The 19,564-nt window shown below is 47.2% G+C and overlaps 1 protein-coding gene across 3 annotated transcripts in view; it reads right to left on the minus strand.

Moving 5' to 3' along the window:
• Positions 1-19,564, minus strand: part of Rgs6 (regulator of G protein signaling 6) — a 420,077-nt gene that overhangs the window by 88,551 nt on the left and 311,962 nt on the right. For all 3 annotated transcript variants that reach the window (XM_055593079.1, XM_055593078.1, XM_055593077.1), the window contains exons 3-6: positions 10,184-10,234; positions 7,608-7,714; positions 7,259-7,310; positions 396-460 (exon numbers count right to left, since the gene is read on the minus strand). In XM_055593079.1, the coding sequence (XP_055449054.1) occupies positions 396-460; positions 7,259-7,310; positions 7,608-7,714; positions 10,184-10,234 (275 nt within the window). The remainder of the gene's footprint in view (positions 1-395; positions 461-7,258; positions 7,311-7,607; positions 7,715-10,183; positions 10,235-19,564) is intronic.

Genomic DNA, 19,564 nt, shown 5'->3' on the forward strand with positions numbered 1-19,564 from the left:
CTATCTATCTATCTATCTATCTATCTATCTATCTATCTATCTATCTATCTATCTTAATGTATATATGAGACAGGGTCTCATCATATAGCCCAGGCTGGCATTGCCCTTGCTGACCTCAAACTCCCAATACTCCTGACTTTAGTTTCCTCAGCGCTGGGTTTACAGAAGTGTGCCACCAGGACCCACTTGAACTGTTTATTTTTAGCTGTTGAAGCTTGAGAGTTATTTCTATAAAGATGCAATTTGACTGTCATAGCAAGAGGAGCTGATAACAAAGAAGAAACAGGAGAGACATACTTTCCATTGTCTAGAAGGGAGTGGAGAGGGAAGGAGAGGAAAAAAAAAACCCCACAGGCTTCAACAAAGCTGCAGGGATGACATTCCACTGTACTCACTGCTTCGTAGTCAGCCAGCTCCAGCCTTGCTTTGTTCTGCATTGTCCTCTTACAGAGATAGATGGCTGAGGAAGAAGAGAAACAGCAGCCATATAAACCCAGTAGTACACTGGAATGAACCCAGCCTGTGTCTGCCCAGCCAGTCACCCTCCGTGCTGGCTAGTTTTATGCCAGCTTGACACAAACTAAAGGGGTGGAGGGAACCTCCATGAAGAGAATGTCTTTATGAGACCAGGCTGCATGCAAGCCTGTAGGGCATTTTCTTAATTAGTGATTGATGGGGGAGGCCCATACCATCCCTGGGCTGGTGGTCCTGGGTGCTGTAAGAAAGCAGGTTGAGTGAGCCTCAATGAGCAAGCCAGTAAGCAGCTCCCATCCATGGCCTTAGCATCAGCTCCCTGCCTCCAGGTTCTTGCCCAATTTGAGTTCCCATCCTGACTTCTTTTGATGATGAATAGTAATGTGGAAACATAAACCAAATAAACTCTTTCCTCCCTAAGTTGCTTGTGATCATGGTGCTTTATCCCAGCAACAGTAACCCTGACTAAGATACCCCCCTAGACCACGCTAATGCCCAGCTGTTTCCAAAAGGGAAACAGCTTTTCAAAGTGGACATCGCTGCATCTGACATCCCCCCTTCTTCCCTTTCCTATGCGTCGAAACACCCTCTGCCCACAGTAACCCTGCCCAAGCATGCCCATTACCTGCCTTGCACCCTTTCTAAAGTCTTCAGGGTTGCAAATTTGGCCCTTTATAATCTCACCTTGCCTTGCCAACCTCCCCTTCTCTCCCACAAGCTTTATGAGGTGGGAGAGAAGCTTAGCTTCCCAGGCAGAGGCCGGGGGTCAACGTTTAGTGTCCTTCCTCAGATGCTATCCATCTTGAAACAAGGTCTCTCCCTAGGACATGGGGCTTGCTAGTGAGCACCGTCACTAGCGTGGTGCTCATGTCTTTGCCTCCCCAGCACGGGGTGTACAAGTGCGCACCCCCACATCCCTCTTTTCATGTGGGTGAGCGGCCAGAACCGAAGCTCTCATACTCGCACATCAAGCATTTTACACCGTAACATCCTCCCACCACAGTCTCTCGGATCCCTGAAAAGCTATAGACCTTCCACTACACAACCCAGTCTTACAGTATTCCTGGTAACTGGAGTGTCCCCTGCTCTAGGGTGAAGGCTCTTTAGGGAGGCAGGCCGTGTCTCACTCAGTTGCAGCCATGCCCCTGGTCCCCAGGCATGTTCTGCCAGGGAAGGAAAATAATAATAATAAGGAGGAGGAGGAAGAAGAAGAAGAAAAAGAAGAAGAAGAAGAGAGGAGGAGGGGGAGGAGAAGGGGGGAAAGGAGGAGGAGGAAGAAGAGAAGGAGGAGGAAGGTAGAGAGTCTCTCTGTCTCTGTCTCTCTGTCTCTGTCTCTCTGTCTCTGTCTCTCTCTGTCTCTCTCTCTCTCTCTCTGTCTCTCTCTCTCTCTCTCTCGGCTTGTCTGTTCAGGCTAAGGAAGGGTTTTCAGTCCCAGAACATTCTTTCTCAAACATGACCTTCACTGTTTGCTTTCTATCTCTGCTTCTTCAGTCTTGTCTTCCTTTTTCAGTGCCAAGGAGAAGGACCCAGGGGAAGCAGGGGATGAGAGTTGTGAGCATGAGAATGGAGCACAGACAGCCTGAGCCTGCCGAGTGGCCTGACACCTTTTTAGTGCCCTCTGGGCAATGCCTTGCTGGTTGAAACAACTGACATTATTATTGTTGTTGTTGTTGTTGTTGGCAGCCTAAGCTTCTGGGAATTCTGGCGGTTAGCCTTCTTTCCAGTCCGCTCACAGTTCCGTATTCTACAACCTGTGCAGAGCAAGGCGAGCTGAGGTTGTTTCCAAATCTGCTTCTGTCAGTTAAGGTGTGTTCTCTATTTTAACAACAACAACAACAACAACACACACAAACACACACATCCCAGACCTTTGTTTTGACATCAGTGGGAAAGCTGAATTAATCTACTAAAAACCACAGCTACAGATTGCAAATTTTGACCTTCTCCTTGGCTAGTGATGGGTGATGGGTCACTCTGGGGAGGCTGGACAGGAGCAGAGAGTCATGGTGCCCACAAGCTCACAAGGGGGGAAGAATTAACACTGCACAGTTGTTAAGTGAGGGAGTCTGGTAGGTGGGTGCGTATTTTGACTTGGGAGATGGTCAGGTTACATCGGGACTATCAGGATATAACCTCACCATATGTTGAGGACCGTCTGTACCGATGAAATTATTGTTGAGGGTGGCTGTGTCTCTGAAGACATTGCTAAACGGCTTGGAACAAGCTAATGAATAAAGGAGAGTTGAGTGAGGTAGTTGGTGGTGAATTTGTCACAGAGGAGACACCTGGAGAAAAGCAGTAAGAACGTAGGAGGGGCCGATATTCAAACTGGATGGTTCGTTTAAGGAAAAAAAAAAAAACAAAACTCAAGTCCTTGGGATCGACAGCCCTTACTTCATAGGCTGCTGCATGAATGCCTCTTGGCATAACTTATGTTCATGCAGAGCGGTGGTTCTCAACCTCCCTAACGCTGTGACCCTTGAATACAGTTCCTCATGTAGTGGTGACCCCAATCGGAACATTATTTTCGTTGCTACTTCCTAACTGTAATTTTGCTACTGTCGTGAATAGTAACACAAGTGTATGTGCTTTCTGGTGGCCTTAGGCCAACCCCTGTGAAAGGGTCATTCGACCCCCAAAAGGGGTCACAACCCGAAGGTTGAGAACAGCTGATGTAGAGGTCTCAAAGCAGGTGCATGCCACGCCTCCTGAGTTTCACTATACTAGCTCCTTCGATGAACCAACAGAATTCTACATTGTGCCAGATAAAGAACTGTCTGCTCTGAACAAAGCACCCCCTCTCCGACCCTGTCTCGGCTTCTTGGCTCACAGACAGCCTGTGGGATTGGGGCAATCAAGCAGGAAGCTTGGCATGCCACCTGTCCCCCCCCCCATCCCTGGTGAGCCAGTGGGGGCAGCAGCTACTTTGACAAAGCATTTTCTACTGGTCAAATGTGAAACTCAAGAGATGTAGGGGGTGGCTCCCCGGGTACGGATGCTTGGTGTCCAGGCTCGAAGACCTCAGTTCGAATCCCCTGAGCCCATATAAAATGCTATACGTGGATATGTGTGGGTGTGCATGGCTGAGTATTCTGGTGAAGCGAAGAGCAGAGCCAGGAGGCTTCCTGAGCTCACTGGTCACCGGCCAGCTCCAGGTTTGCTGAGACACCCTGGATCTGGCTTCCACGTGCATATAAGCTGGTGTCCCCTCTACACCCATACATACCCACATTCACATACACCTCTCACCCCCCGCCCCCAATAAACAGATCAGGGAGGGGGTAACACAGATTTTGACTGTGGGTTTTAGGAAGGTAGGATCACCCCAGGAAGATTTCCACCTAGGCAGGAATGGCCAGACAGGTTCTGGAGCATTGAGCGAGGGCTACAAAGCTGGTGCCGCAGTGCTGGCCACGAGCCCAGCAGTCTTGGACGTCTAGCCTGCCTCTCAGTTCCTCGCGCTGCACTGGGAACCTTGCTTCTGGCGGTTAAGGGTTTGTATGTACTCATAGGTAACTTTCTTAGAGCTCCGGCTCTGGTGACCTCTAGTGGTGACAGCCAGTCCTGCAAGAGGCTCTCCGGGGGACTCTGAAACACGTTGGCTTGTCCTGTTTGTTTGCTTGTTTCTACTAAAACCAGTTATCTCAGCCTGGCTTCACTCGGATATCCCTACTCTCATGTGCCCTTGTGACACACCATGAGTGTAAAAACTTTTTTTTTTTAAACATATCTGAAACTGCTTTATTTCAGTGTACACAAAACCTGATCCGTTCTCGTGGTCACCATGACAACAGCACCTGCTTATGCTAAGCTTACCAAATAGCAGGGACCTTACCAATGCGGACTACACACAGTTCTCAGTAGGTTTGGTTTGGGTCCCTATTTTGCAAATGAAGGGAGTTGTGCAAGTCATTCCTCCTTGCTGGGCACCCAAAAGGGCTCCGGAGATGGCTGAGTCAGTTGAACCTTGTCTTCTTGACTGCTGGGGCTTTTATCATATAACCTGCCACTGCCAACCTGATGGGGTCACCCAGGAGAGGAACTTCCGGGCATGCCTGTGAGGCTGTTTCCTGGAAGGTTTAACTGTGGAGGGGAGACCCAGCCTAAATGTGGATAGCACCATTGCGTGGTGAGGTCCTGCTCTAAACACAAACAAGACAGCCAACTGAGCACCAGGATTCAGCCTTCTCTGTACTCCGATTGCAGATATGGGCTGCCTCAGCCTCCTGCCGCTGTGCCTTTCCACCAGGAGAGCCAAAGAAACCAGAAAGTCTTTCTGGCTAGGCCTCCCCCCACCCCCAGCAGTGAAGATAGAAATGAGCCCAATATCCCTCCCAACCTGTTCAACCTTCTCGCTCATCTTCATCCACCCTCCTTCTCCCATCATGCCGCTTTTCCTGCTGGGCCAGCAAGACTGTGGCTTGGTCAGGTCTGTGACACAGACGCTAACACAAAGCATGCCCTTAATCAGTGTTTATGGAATGAATAAAAGTTTCCCATCCTTGACCATTGAACTCATTCTTTTCCTGAATTCTCAGTTTCAGGCTTACCTCCTCCTGGGGAGAGCACCATCGTTTGGTAAGAATTGGCATCATTGTAGTAATACCACTGTCAGCCTCTACCACGCCTGGGACAACATCCCCCAAACTGTGCTCACAAACACTGTTAACAAACAGTGTTCACAAACATTTCCTGTTTTACTTAGTCTCAACTGAGCAGAACCAAGCAATGATCTCACTCTGACTTTAATACGAGGGCCTAAGGGGAGGTTAGGAAACTGACCTAATCACACAAGAGTGGGACCGGTTGATTCTGGGTCCTCTTTGCCCAATTTTCTCCTGGGAAGCTGACTTTCTGGCTAAACTGTTCCTTTCTTTTTATATCCCGCACCCTGATTTTTCCCACCCGAGACTTTGCAATAGACCAAGGCACAGGAATGCAAAATGATTTGATGATAAGGGGATCCTGAAATAATCTGTTGTTTCCATCTCTGCTGAGGCTGCCCACTAATATTGTGAAGTGGAGGTCTGTGGAGAAAATTCTGAAAGGGAGAGAAACCTGTCCCGTGTACTAAGGGTGAGATAGTTGGTTATATTTTACTCTTATTTTGATTCAGATGTCAGGTCTGACTCCACCTCCTGGCTCCTGCCTGAGGGGCACATGCTGGGCGGAACTGGGCTGTAATTATTCAAATGAGATGGGCCACCCTGAGCAGTCTTGCAGCCTTGAAGCATTTGTTTTACGGACAAACATAGCTCCTGTTCTGAGATGGAAGCCTTTCTGGACCAAACTGTAGGAAACAGCCGTTTGCCCACAGTGGTGGCCCAGGACAGATGAGCAGCAGATGCCATCCTGCCCTTCACATGAGCACATCCTCTCGACTTATCACCTCAGTCGGCAATGCCTCACTTGCCTGGCCTCTCCGGGCTGTTCTCAGTGGTCTGCATGCATCCCACAAAGCTATGCTTCAGAACGGCAGCTTATCCTGTGGGTCTCTAGGACAAGGTTCCCCGCCACCCAGTCCCTGCAGCTGCAGCTGCTGTCCTGTAATTCTCCGCTCTGCAGAGATGCAGGGGAGAAGCTCTTTGGCTCATTGAGTGCCTCGGTCCTCAGCAGAGCCATTGACTAGACTGTACTAGTGGCTGCAAAGATGCCTGGCAAAGGGAGTGGGCGCTGCTGCTAGGGAAGACCATGCATAAGAGTAGGAAAGGAAATGGGCTGGAGTCACTTGGATCTAAGTTCAAACCCTACTGTTTCCAGAATGATTTTGTTCTTCCCAGCACCCATATCCAGGCTCAGAAGCTTCAAAGGATCTAAATGCCCTCTTCTGGCCTCTATGTGCACTACACAGACGTGGTACACATACACAGACAAGCAGGCACACACACATAGACGAAAATAAATAACTTTAAATGCTGTGTGGCAAACTATAAAAAGGAACCAGAACAGGAATGAAGCGTAGCTTAGCACACGTGAGGCTGTGGGCTCGATCTCAGTGCTGTAGGAGAAACCACCTCAATGCAAACGAAACAAACAAAAATATCTTAAGCAGTAACAAGACGTCAACCGTTTCCATAAGTAAAGATTCACCGAGCACCACATGTGTCCTATGCCACAGATTTCACCCTGGGGGCAATTCGAATACACAGGGCAGACCAGCTCCTGCCCTCAGGGGTCTCACTGTCCACGGGGAATTCAGACAAACAATCCTGTGAGGATGTGAAACTTCCTGGGTCCCAAGTTCTCTTCCTCAAGTTGGGGACAATATAATTTCTTCAGAGAATTGGTTCTTGGCGAATGTTAAATAAGCTCCACAGAGAGTATGACATGGGTCTTACTAGGCTCTGGCTGGGTAATAATAACTTTCAACTTCCCTGTTCCTCTAGTCCAGGGTGACAGCTGTCCATCCCTCTCTGTCTCTCGCCTCTTAATTTTCAAGGATAAAAAATTGCCAATGAATTATAGTAAGTTTTTACAAGTATGTGAGAATGGAAAGAGCCAGGGAAAGACAGTTCCCTGATGCAGCCTTCTCTGATGCTATGTCCCTAGAAGGAGCAATAAAAGTCCCTCTCCCACAGTGTCCCCATGGGGTTTTAGCTCGCCCAGCTCCACTGCACAATCACTGGTGATAAAACCTGTTCCCTTTGCCCCTTCTTGGGAGGACTGCACCTCTCAGTGCAGCCAAGACCCCCTTTTTCCAGCACCATGGTGACCAGGTGCTAAGCGTTTGTCTTCCGTACTCCCGGGAGTAATAGAAAGTGTGGGTCATATCAGCTCTTCTCACCATAGTCCGTGTTTTCAGGTTCCCAGCAGTTTGAAGGCCAGAAGTAAGGAGCCTGAAAAAGAACAGGTGGCATCAGAACCAGGGACACGCAGGGGTAAAGCTGAGAGATTCAAGTGTGGGCAGACATACCCTGGCATAGACACCGGGGAGGCACGGTTTCCTCTTCTACTCCTCTGGAGAACTATCTCCCAAAGCCGTTGGCTTAGACTTTGGCATAGCCCTGGCTCTCTGGCTCTGCTTAACCCAGGGGTTAAGTTAATGCATCTCTTAGATTTCCCAGTGCCTGGTTGTCCTGCAGGTTCTAATCTGAGGTCACATGCTGGCGAGTAGGAGGAGCCAGCAGGCCTACCTGGAAACGGTAAAAAGTGCCATCATCCTTCATGGTGAGAACGTGATCTGAGATCGGGAAGATGTAGCCCTGGGCGGCGATAAGGCTCCCCAGGTGTATTGCTTCGACTGCAAGGAGAGAAAGGATGAGGAAGCAGGTCGTTGGGCTACACATGCCCAGGGTTAGCAAAGGAAGACCCGAGGTCCTGTGTCATCCTCGAGAGCAGCGGTTCCTAACCGGTGGGTTGTGACCCCTTTGGTGGTCAAATGACCCTTTCAGAAGGGTCAGCTAAGAATACCAGAAAACACAGGTATTTACATTATGATTCATAACAGTAGCAAAATTACAGCTGTGAAGCAACAACAAAAATACTTTTTTGGTTGGGAGAACACCACAACAAGAGGAACTGTCTTAAAGGGTCACAGGGGTAGGAAGGCTGAAAACCACTGCTCTAGAGGATGGTGCTGATGAAGCCTTCCCCTGCTGATGGTGGGGATGGAAGGAAGCTGACAATTGAGAAGGACCATGGAGTGTCTGACCTCCTCTGAGAAGCTGGCAATGTCTAACCACTCATTCCTCCATACCACAACCTTCTAAAACAAAGTCAGATCTCACATCGCGGTGTAGACCAAATAGTACCAAAAGAAGTGAGTTTTCTCACACAGGTCCTAGCAGTGAATGGCTCTTGTGTTTTATCACCCTTGCCACCTAGGTGCCATCCTGTGGTCCACGGGCTTCAAAAATCTCCTTGTGACTAGACGGTCCCCTTGGTGAGGACAGGACCACTACTTCTTTGATGGACTAGGGGCAAGACCTCACTTTTCTAGGAAATCAGAGGAAGGACAATGGGGTAGGCAGTGCCATAAATGATAAACCTGATAGAAAAAAAAAATGAACATTTCTGCCAAATTCAACCTGCTGCTTCCTTATCTCAGCCCCAGATGTACACAGATTTTCATTGGTAGTTAAGATTTTAGCTTATCCTGAGAGGAGCCCACACAGGAGGGGGAAGATGGGACCTAAATGCTCCTATTTTACCTAAGACCCTCCCCAAGGACTTCTTGTTGGTTAGAAGGTAAGTCCTGGGCATGGAATTAGACATGCTCTGAGGGCCTCTAAAGGGACCAGTTTTATAAGCTCTGCATTTTCAAGTCATGTGTCTTGTCTATAACCATAAGCTTTTCAACACTCACTACAGCCCACGTGCTTTGCTTTCTAAGACTCACCATGTCTCCTTGGAAGTTGTACCTATTGTGGGTGGACTCAGAATAAGTGATGTTTTATTTTACCCACTTCCTGATGACCAGTTTTCCTTTAAAATTTTATATGGCTGTCCCTATGTATCCATGTAGAATTTGTTTCAGGGCCCTCATGGAAAACAAAATATTTAGATGCTTAAGACTTGATATCAAATGGCAACATGTCTGAATAAACTGTACAGTCACCTGTAAGCTTCAAGTCACCTAGAGGTGACTTTGATGCCTAACACTGTCTAAATGCCATGCAAACAGCTGCCAGTATATATACACTATTATATATTATATGTAAGTGTAATGCTTAGGGAATAACAAAATGTCTCTATATGTTGAGCATAGATATACCTTTTGTAACAAATATTTTCAACCCAATGTTAGTTGACTTCAAAGTTAAAGCTCTGGATACAAGGAAGCACAACTGTATGCTTCAAGAATGACAGGCCAGGTGTGACTTCACGGGTCTACAGTCCCAGCACCCAGGAAGCTGAGGCAGGTGAATTGAGAGCCGAGGCCATCCTGGGCTACATATAGTAAAATAAACCAACCAGCCAACCAAAAACCTAACACAAACAAAGGCAAGAATGGCAGGTCCAGCAAGAAGGACATCTCCATCATTGCAAGATGGAAGAGCAAGATCCTGAAAGAAGATAATGTTGTACCACTAACGCCAGGGCTAAAACTCTTATCGATGCTTTTACTTTGACAGATGTGGAAAAAATCAACCTTAGCTGTCTAGCAGTGTCTTTTTTTTTTTTTTTTCTGGAGCACCTCCCCCTATTAGACTGTGAAAACACATCTTCCTGCCTATCTTCTGGTGAAAGGACAGCTGTGGAAATTGTCTCATCGGTCAGGGTTTGTGCTGCCTTTCTGGTAGACTCTGCCTAATTGAAATGCACAATTAGAGTCGAAAAAAAAATCACTCCTTCACTTCTTGCAGAAGCAGAAAACAGAAGGAGTTTTAGCAAATAATTAAACATCTTAATTGTGGATCAGGCAATCTAATTTTAAGAGCTGCTTTCTAGAAGGCTGTTCGGTGACAGGGCTACAACTTATCTGTAATTGCTCTGGCTAACGAGAATTCATCTCATTTCACACGCTATTGTGTTGAGCTCTTTGGCATTCTAAATAGTGGCTCATTTCCTCAAAGGGTGATTTCCACGTGATGATAGACATTCAACGGAGAAAATAGATGACTTCTATCTGCAAATACAATGATCCTACATTCTGGAATCCATGATGATAAGCCTTCCCTTCAAGACTGACCAGGGACCACTGGAGGAGTTGGTCATGGCATGTGTACCAACACCTGGGGAGGTAAGGGCAAGGTCAAGGGTCAAGTACCTGGGTCCTCAATGGAAAGGTTCTTCATAAGCCACTGCACAATGTCAGTACCTGCAATGACAAAGAAATTTCAGCCCTGAAGATCTCATGGGTAGCAGAAGAAACATCTTCAGCAGAGTTGTAAGCCCAGTAGCACATCGCCTGACAGCTGGATAATACTGCCACCTTCCCATGCTAACCAGCCTTTCCCATCCACGGGGATGTTGCCACAGTTATGATTCGATAACTGCTATCCCTCCTTTTCCTCCTTCTGTCCTGGAGGCAGGCTTTCATGCATCCCAGGCCGGCTTTGAACTTTCTGTGTAGCTGAGGAGGGTGAGATCCCAACCCCGAACCGCCGTCACCATGCCTACTTTATGGTGCTTGGGACAAAACCCAGGGCTTCATGCATTCCAGGTAAGCAGGCTACCAATGAAGCTGCGCACCCAGCCTATATTTAAATTCTTTTACAAACAAAACAAAACAAAACAAAACACAAACTCGCCAGTTTTCCCTGTATTTCTAGGGAACATTTATCAAGAACTTTCTGGGGACACAGATTTCAACGGCTCCCCCCAAGACAGGCTAGTAAAACCTTAGCGTACCTTCTCCCAGAGCATTCTTTTCTCCAGCATAATGTCCTTACTGAAAAGGCCAAACCAACTCAGTTGACCTCAGAGGTTCCTGGAAAACTCATTTTCTTTATATGAGAGTCCATTCTGAACCTACTACATATACCCGCATCTATAGAGGCTACTTCTGGCCTTCACCAGTAGTTTCTCCTTTTCCCTCTGGGCCCCAGCCACCTCACATTTGCAAGCTCCTCGAAGGTGGCTGTGGATTGAACTGTACTAATCGTATGTAAGTAGAATGACTTATACCACTTCCCCCATCCAGCCTTTGAAAACTCCCTTGTGGACTATCCACACCTCCACACCCTTCCCTTACTTAGCTGGGAAACTGAGTGAAGCAGAGATACAATAAGGAAGGGGTGATGGATCTCACCATGAAAATTAATGGCTCTTTGGAGTCCTTGTGGGAAGTCCTGCCTGCTTTCGGAATAAGCCCAGTTTTTAGGAACTCATGGACTCCCTGCTAGCCAGCATGTTTAAGATGCACATCACGCCTTAGCAGAAATTCGACCCTCTTACTTTTTCCTGTTGGTTTTGCCTTCTGATGACAGAGGAGTGAACCTGAACCTGGAACCTCATCACTCTGTGGCCATCCCGTCAGATTTTGGGCAGTCCTCCCATCAACCATCAGTGTCATCATTCCCAGTGTGACGGACCTGGACTCATCCCGTGGCTTGGCCTGGAGGTCCTCACCACTGGCCACGGTCTCCTGAATAAGCTTCCCTTTATCATCTTCCTTTAAAAAGACACAGCTAGAGCCTGAATTCCAAGAGCAGCCTAGCTCACACGGGAGTGTGTAAAAAGCGGAGGGGTCCCAGAACGAGCGAAGTGATAAGTCCTGAGTGCATGCGTATTGTTGAACACAGGCACAGACAAGGCAAGGACCCTGTGGAGCTGGAAAAGGCTTCCCCCTGGTGGGGCTCAGAAGCATAGCAAAGTCTTCTTTTGGGGGGGAGGGAGTCCAGTGCAAGCAATTGACAACTGTGCATAAAAGCTAGCAACTGTGTCTTTCTCTTCCTAGGTATCTATCTACAGCTTGAGACAGTCCCTGACGGACAACTCTTATGAAGACTGGCTATTCCTCCTCCCCGTGCTGTACATAACTAACACACAGAGGCTCTGGGTCGCCGGGGTAGTCTGTGCAGCTCTGCCAGAGTGCACACCCCCTATCTGACTCAGCTGTTCTGTCCTTGTGTCTCTGTGGCTGTCTTCTTTCCGTCCCTTTGCCTCCCCAGTCAGGGTATCAGGACCCGTGCCTTGGAGTAGGTAACAGAAGTGCAAGAACCCACTTATCTGCAAGATACAAAACACCCCATCAATCTACCATGTTGCCCAAGGATTTCATTTCACACTGGTTCGTGGCTTCATCATTTCTTGTGGAATGTTTGTTTGATGAAAAATAGGCTGAAAGGACCAACCTTACCAGATCGGAGTCAAGAGGGCATCCGGAGCCCTGGTGTATGTCTGGGGGTGGGAGCAGGCTCTGCTAATCGAGTGCCTGGCTGAATTCTTAGCCAGGGGAATGAGATCCAGCAGAGGGGTACCCTTTTCCTGGGAGTCAACTTTTTCAGACATCTGGCCATTGACTTGATTTACTCTGCTGGCTGGACAGCCTGGGCCCTACCCTTGTCCTCCTGGGCTTTTACCCAGAGCCAGCCCTCATTGACAATGCCGTTTCCTCACACTTCAGCCTCCAAAGAAAGACTCGGAAGCTCCCCGCCCTTGCTTCCGGATTGCGTCTACGAGCTGAAGTTGAATGTAAAAACACTCCAGTGCCTTCACATCCTTTGAGAGGTAGTCCACTTGTGTAGCTGTGTTTGCCTGTGTGCATTTGCTCACTTCCCCTGAATTACAGAAGTTCTGTGTTTGTCCTAGGAAACGCAGAACAGAGCAGACATCAAGCAAGAACTGTAATCCCAAATTGGGGGTGGGGGAAAGACACCAACCTCTTCTTTTTTTTTTCCCCCTCGAAGAAAAATAGTTCTTTTCTGTGGGTTGCCTGGAAACTGCGAGGCTTCCAGTATCACTCCTGCTGTCCCCGGGGCCTGTGGATTATCTTTCCACTGAGCTTGCTCAGCCATTATTTATCACCTGCCAAGATTGATTGCTCACCCTGGGACAATGACAGCCCTTCCTTTCCCCTGCTAATTACTGTCATCATTAATATCCATGTCACTAATTAGTATTCATTCACATTGAAACTCCTTCCTTGCTATCCTACCCACCACCCCCCCCAACCCCCTAGCACCATTGTCTGAATTGCTACCCACTTTGGGCACTCAGTTTCTGGGCCAGTTGTTCTCTGGCTCTACCATGCCCTGGTCACACTCACTGATCAACAAGGTCACAGTTAAGTACTTCTCTTGTAAGGAAGATAAAGTCACAAGGGTCCCCTTCCCTTCTCCCCGTAACACTCTGAGGACCACAGAACTGGGTATTGTGTCATGGTACAGTGACCATGACAGTCGCCATGCCATGTGGGGACTGTTAAGCTGCGATTCCTGGCTATCCCGGGCAAGGGTACTTCATCTTCTGTGCCATCGCTCTGCTGTGCCCCTCACATACTGTGGGCACCATCCTGTGGCATGCAGAAAGCATGCTGAAAGATGCTTAGGGATGGGTGGAAACACAGACTCTCTCTCGCTCTCTCGCTCTCTCTCTCTCTCTCTCTGGGACCGGTGTTATTTCCGGCTTCTGAGGACTGAAGTGACCCACTCCAGCTTTGGGGCTAGAAGTGAACCACAGCAATCAGGGAAGAAGAATACATCAAAATATGAAAATGATCCAATTAGACATCACAGAGCCAGGCAGGAGCAGTCCACACAGCGACGGGAGCAAGCATCTGCCTTCTCATTTTTGTCTTTCCTCTCTCTCCACCAACCCCAGCGACCATCCTCTCCTTCCTCCTCCACAGAGAATTTGAAGAAGATTCTTTTCTGTTCTATCACAAAATAACTTCTGCTTTCAGTTTCCACTCTTGAATCTGAGATCTTACCTTGGCAACTTGTCTTACGGGGACTTAAAGACTGCTAACACCCACAACGTAATACACGAAGCTGAGTGCATTCCCGGGAGGCCACAGCACTGACTCGGAAGCTGTCTTTCTGAGGCCAGTGCCTGTGTAAGTCTCTCCCTTCCTGTATGTGTTATGTACGTGTTGTATTTGTGCATGAAAAAGTATTTACACATGCATTTGTATGTCAGAGATGAATGTCACTGTACTCTTCACCTCGTTCTTGAGACAGGGTCTCTCTCTCTCTCTCTCTCTCTTTCTCTCTGTCCTGAAACAGGGTTTCTCTGTGTAGCCCTGGTGTCTGTCCTGGAACTCACTCTATAGACCAGGCTGGCCTCGAACTCAGAGACCTGTGTGCTTTTGCATCCCAAGTACTAGGATTAAAGGAGTGTGCCACCACTGCCCGGAAAAGATAGGGTCTTCTACTGAACCTGGGGCTCATCTAGTCAGCTGGGCTGGCAGGCTGGTTGGCTGGCTGTGAGCTACGGGGAGCTATCCGTGTCTGCTTTCCCAGTGCAGGAATTATAGGCACATGACCATACCCAGCTTTTAAGTGAGTCCTGGAGATCTGAACTGCATCCTCATGCTTGTATGACAAGCACTTTAACAACTGAGTCATATAACCCCAGCCTCACCAAAAGTAATTTGTCAACTCATAATACAGGAACATCCGGGAACTACTCCAGAAGGTACCCAAGAACTCTCTACCGCATGTGTTCTGTATCCCAGTATTTAAGTATGTGTTTATTATCATCGGTTACACGCTGCGTTTCACACACTTTGTAGTGTATCTTTCTACTGTATCTTTTACGTATAAACATATTTATTGAATAGAGATTATTATAAAATTCCTCTAACAAGAAAGCCAATAAACCATGGCTCATTCATCCAATAAATATTTACTGAACAACTACTATGCGGAGTGGGGAAAGAAGCACACGATGAAGAGTACATATGGTGAAATGACACTTTTTTACAACAGGAAAGTATTTCTATTTTATTAGTTACACACTTATACACGTGCATACAGAAATGAGAAATAATAGTTCTAGAAATAATTTAAGTTTTTTACTTTAGGCTATCTTGGGCAGGGGAGAGATATCAAACTACTACTTCATTTTTGAACTATTTGAAGTTCACAGCACAACCTCTATGTTTTGCAAAGAAAAAAAATATATATATATTGGAAATGGAGAGGCAAGAGTTGGCCTCCTGCCAAGCATGGTACACACCTTTAATCCCAGAACTTGGGAGGCAGAGGCAGGTAGATCTCTGAGTTCGAGGTCGGCCTGTTCTACAGAGTGAGTTCTAGGACAGCCAGGGCTACACAGGGAAACCCTATCTTGAAACACAAACAAACATACAAATAGCCTCTCAGACCAACGCAGAGGGGATGAGAGGGACTCTTGAGTAGCTTCTCCTATTTTTGTCCTCTTGGAAGCAAATAATGATGAAAAAATACAGGTGTCTCCGGCCTGGATGTTTTGAGACAGGGGTCCCATGTAGCCCAGGCTGGCCTGTAACTGACTATGTAGCCAGGGTGACTGACTTCTGCCCCTACCTCCTGGGGACTAGGATGACTGCTGCCATCACACCCGGTTTCTGCAGTGCTGAGGGTCGCGCCCAGGGCTTTGTGGATGCGAACAATCTATCAACTGGCCTGAATCTCCAGTCTCAGTAGAGGGAGGCTCACTCATTATGCTGACCACTGCCCCTGAACGCACGCCCTGGCCACCGGTTGTCCCTGGACCTATAAGCAGACTTCTGTAGACTCCATGGGGATGTGCAGAAAAGCCCTGTGGCAAGGCAAATTCCTTATTTGTGTCTGTTTACATACTTGGTAGTATAACAGTGACCCCTCAAGCTTAATGCCCATGCTGTGTAAACTCTAGGTTAACACAAACTAGATTTGAGTGAGCCCCTAGTACTTAAGGGAGCTTTGTTTCTGGCTCAGAAGGGAATTGTATAAAATCATATACAATCTTCAGGTGTGGCAGGGCCTTTGGTTAGGACACTCCCACTCAGACATGATAACCCTAGGAGGTCTTAATGTGGGCTACTTTTCCCAAAGTGTTGCATCAGCTGCAATCTCTGTAAAGATGACAAAGACTGATCACATGAACAGCAATCATCTGCAGATGGCAGGGTTCTGGAAACCTGGTAGACTGTATGCCATGGTACCTACAGCTGAAGCAATCGGTAAAATGATTTCAGTCCCACTATTTCTCAAGGCCAGGATTCCATCCACTGAGGTTTTAATGTACTTGCTTAGGGTCTCTGAGAACCTGTGAGCATCTGCAACCAGATGGTGTCAGTGCTTGGAGGGGTAGTGACATTCACTTCCTGAGTGCCCGTTGTAGAGCAGGCATTTGCTCCTGTTATCATGGATAATATTCATGATAATTATGCAAAAATATTGCCATTATAGTACCCATTTAAAAGATCAGGCCCAGAGAAGCTCAAGGCCACATATTAGAATCTATTAGACTGAGAGCCAGAATCCAGGCATTCTCATGCCAAATTTCTTCCCATCTTCCCATTCTGGCTGTCTTATAGCTAATGAAGATTTCCAGTAACATGCAAGTAAAATACTTGAGAAATGAATATTTTGCATTGAACTTTTCCCTGAAGCAGAGGAATCAACTTAATGATTGATGCTATTGCCAACTATTAAGATAACCTCATTTTATTTTCGAAACCCCACTCATTTGAATCTTACTAAATATTTCTTGAACACCTCCTATAGTCTGGGTTTTATAATAACACTGCTGTGATAATTTCAAGGTGTGATTTTTTTTTTTAAGTCTCCATTGATCAGATGAATTGAAAGGTTAAATGGGGCATCTTTACAGTTTGGGTCTTGTTTTTATGTCTTCATTTTACAGCACAAAAGTGTCACACTAAAAGAGAAAGTTTAAACGAAGAAGAATTGTTAAACTGGGCGTTGTCACTAACTGGCAGTGGGAAGGAAACATCAGGCACAAGGGACCATGTGAGGAAAAGCTTAATGTTACTGACCATTCATTCATTCTCAAGTAGTTGTAGTTTGCTTACTGGCTCACTGAGAAAAGTCATAGCAAATGTAACAGTCACTTAACAAGCATGTGACATCACCTATAAACTTTGGAACCATCCACCTCAGGCTCCATTTTTTTAAATATGTTACTTGACGAACCTTCCACCTACTTACGGGGGGGGGGGGGAAGCCCTCCTCATTAAGCATGGCTTTTGGTTTTCTTCTGTTTCTTCACAGACCCTAGGCTGCTCTGGGCCTTCATTTCATCACAGGAAAAGTGAACACTAAAAACAGGCTTGCCACAGCTGCTGAGAAAGCATATTTGGACTGCTGCATTCTGCAGCCACAGCTCAGTGTCTGGCCCAGACTATGTCCAGATGAGCTGGGTGAATGGTAGACACTCAGTCTGTGTTTCATGGACCTCATGAGGCCCAAGCAGCTAACTGAAATCATCTCCAAGGCCAAGGGAAGCTGCAACAAGCTGAGCTTTTGGGCTACTTGCTTTCTCATTTGAGGTCACAGGGAACATCAGTGTCTTGATGCCTCTGGGAAGGAGTCTGTTTGTAGACAAAGGGGAAAGAGAGGGGAACAGGACAGCAGGCTAACAGTGGGAATGTGTCAAGGTAAAGCCTTACTCCATATATATTGGTTTTTCCAGACCAGATTTCTTTGTGTATCCTTGGCTGTCCTGGAATTCACCCTGTAGACCAGACTGGCCTACTTCTGGCTCCCAAGTGCTAGGATTAAAGGTGTGTACCATTACTGCTCAGCCTATTTTTTTTTTTTAATAATTTTCTTCTTCCTCTGTGTGTCTGGGTGTTTTGCCTGCATGTATGTCTGTGCATACATGAGGTCAGAAGAACGAGCTGGATCCCCTGAAATAGAGTCACAGATGGTTGTGATCTATTGTGTGGGTGCTGGGACTCGAACCCAGGTCCTTTGGAAGAGCAGCCAGTACTCTTAACCACCGACACAGCTCTCCAGCTCCCAGACAAATATTTCATAGAGAGTAAGGATCAGACAGCAAAACAGGTGCCCTCACCCAGAATAAAGACTTTGAATGTGATGGGTTTCTCTGTGGTTCTGGTTTTGATGCTCTGATTACTGACCATTCCTCTCTCCCTTCTCTTCTCTCCTTGTTAGTGGGGACCACTTTTCTATTCCCAGAACATGCCATGCTTTCATTTCAGCTCAGGACCTCTGCATATGCAAGTCCCCACGGCTCGTAAGGCTCTCTCCCATCACCCCAGCTTCTAGCTGTATCCAGCTCCTGCTCATCCTTCAGTAACTACTTTAGTAAGCCTTCATTAACATCAAGACTTGCCAAGGTCCCTTGTACTTGCTGGCAAAGAGACTCTCCCTTTTGCGGCACTTCTCTTGGCTAGGAACAGATAGATAGTCACCGTGGGATTGTTAGCTTTGGTTAGCTTTCATTTCCTCTTTTGTACTAGCCCCCTAAGGCTGCCTTAGCACTGTATCATGGACTGTGTGGCTCAAACCACAACGGCTCACTTTCTCATTGTTCTGGAGGCTGGATGCTGAAGTTCAAGGTCACGGAAGTGTTGGCTCACATGAGGGCAACGAAGAAGTGCTGCCCTCTGCCTCTTGACTGGTCTGCTGGCAGAATGGAGTATCTGCGGCCCTGTAGAAGCAACACCTTGATGTCTGTATTCATATCCATGTTGTAGTCCTCTGGTCCACTCTCTGCCAAAATTCTCTTTCTATAAGAGAAATCATGCTTTCTCAGCGCCCACCCTAGTCTCCTGGTTTAACTAGTTATACCTAGAACAGCTATGTTTCTTAATAAGATCACGCTCTGAGGTGCTGGGGGAAGATGCAATTTAACTCTTAGCAATTGATGAACATCAACACCTATGGCCAGGGGCTCCACTATGCTGTTGTGTTCCTGGCATGGAATAAGCCCCTGGCATGGCAGAAGGATTTAATAAGCACCTATTCATCTATTGTTGTATGCAAATATGCATCACACAAAACACAGTTACCCATAAGCACATATTCATTACAAGTTCAATGAAACATTTTCTTTCTTTGGTGGGCTATTTAAACTTCAGCTCAAGGGCTGGAGAAGGAAGGAAGGAAGGAAGGAAGGAAGGAAGGAAGGAAGGAAGGAAGGAAGGAAGGGTTTCTCCTCATGCCTGGGGGCTCCTTCCCACTAGCCCACGAAGGCAGGAGGGGCAGAAGATGAAGCAAAGAGCTTGGAGGGCCATCAAGCACAATGGATATCACAAACACTCTGGGAACTACTTGAGGGAGCTAGTTCAAGTTCAATTCCAGAGAACAAAGGTTTTACACCCCTTGAGGAGTTGGTGGAGGTGCGCCAAAGATAGGTGTATAGAATTGGTTAAAACTAGGTGCTTCAAGGATGCTTGGTTTACATTAAACAGCATGATCCTATCATAGGAACGTAGACATAGTACCTAACTATCCTATAGGTGCAAGGAGAAACCTAGCAGGGAGCTGTGCCATAGGCCATATATCAAATGTGGTTAGGGGCATCTTTGTCTAAAGACATTCTCTAGATGAAGTCAGGAAGTCCTGCAGGAAGTCCTGCACCTTAATGCCAAGCTCAGAATGGCTATGTGGACTAGGGGGACTGCAATCTCAAACAGCAGGGTCCTTCTAATGGAAGGCAGGAAGGCAGAAAGGCAGGAAGGCAGGAAGGCAGGAAGGCAAGAAGGCAGGAAGGCAGGAAGGCAGGAAGGCAGGAAGGCAGGAAGGCA

The sequence above is a fragment of the Psammomys obesus genome, unplaced genomic scaffold (genome assembly GCF_907164565.1).
Source record: "Psammomys obesus unplaced genomic scaffold, mPsaObe1.curated_primary_1811, whole genome shotgun sequence".
NCBI classification, from domain to species: Eukaryota; Metazoa; Chordata; class Mammalia; order Rodentia; family Muridae; genus Psammomys; species Psammomys obesus.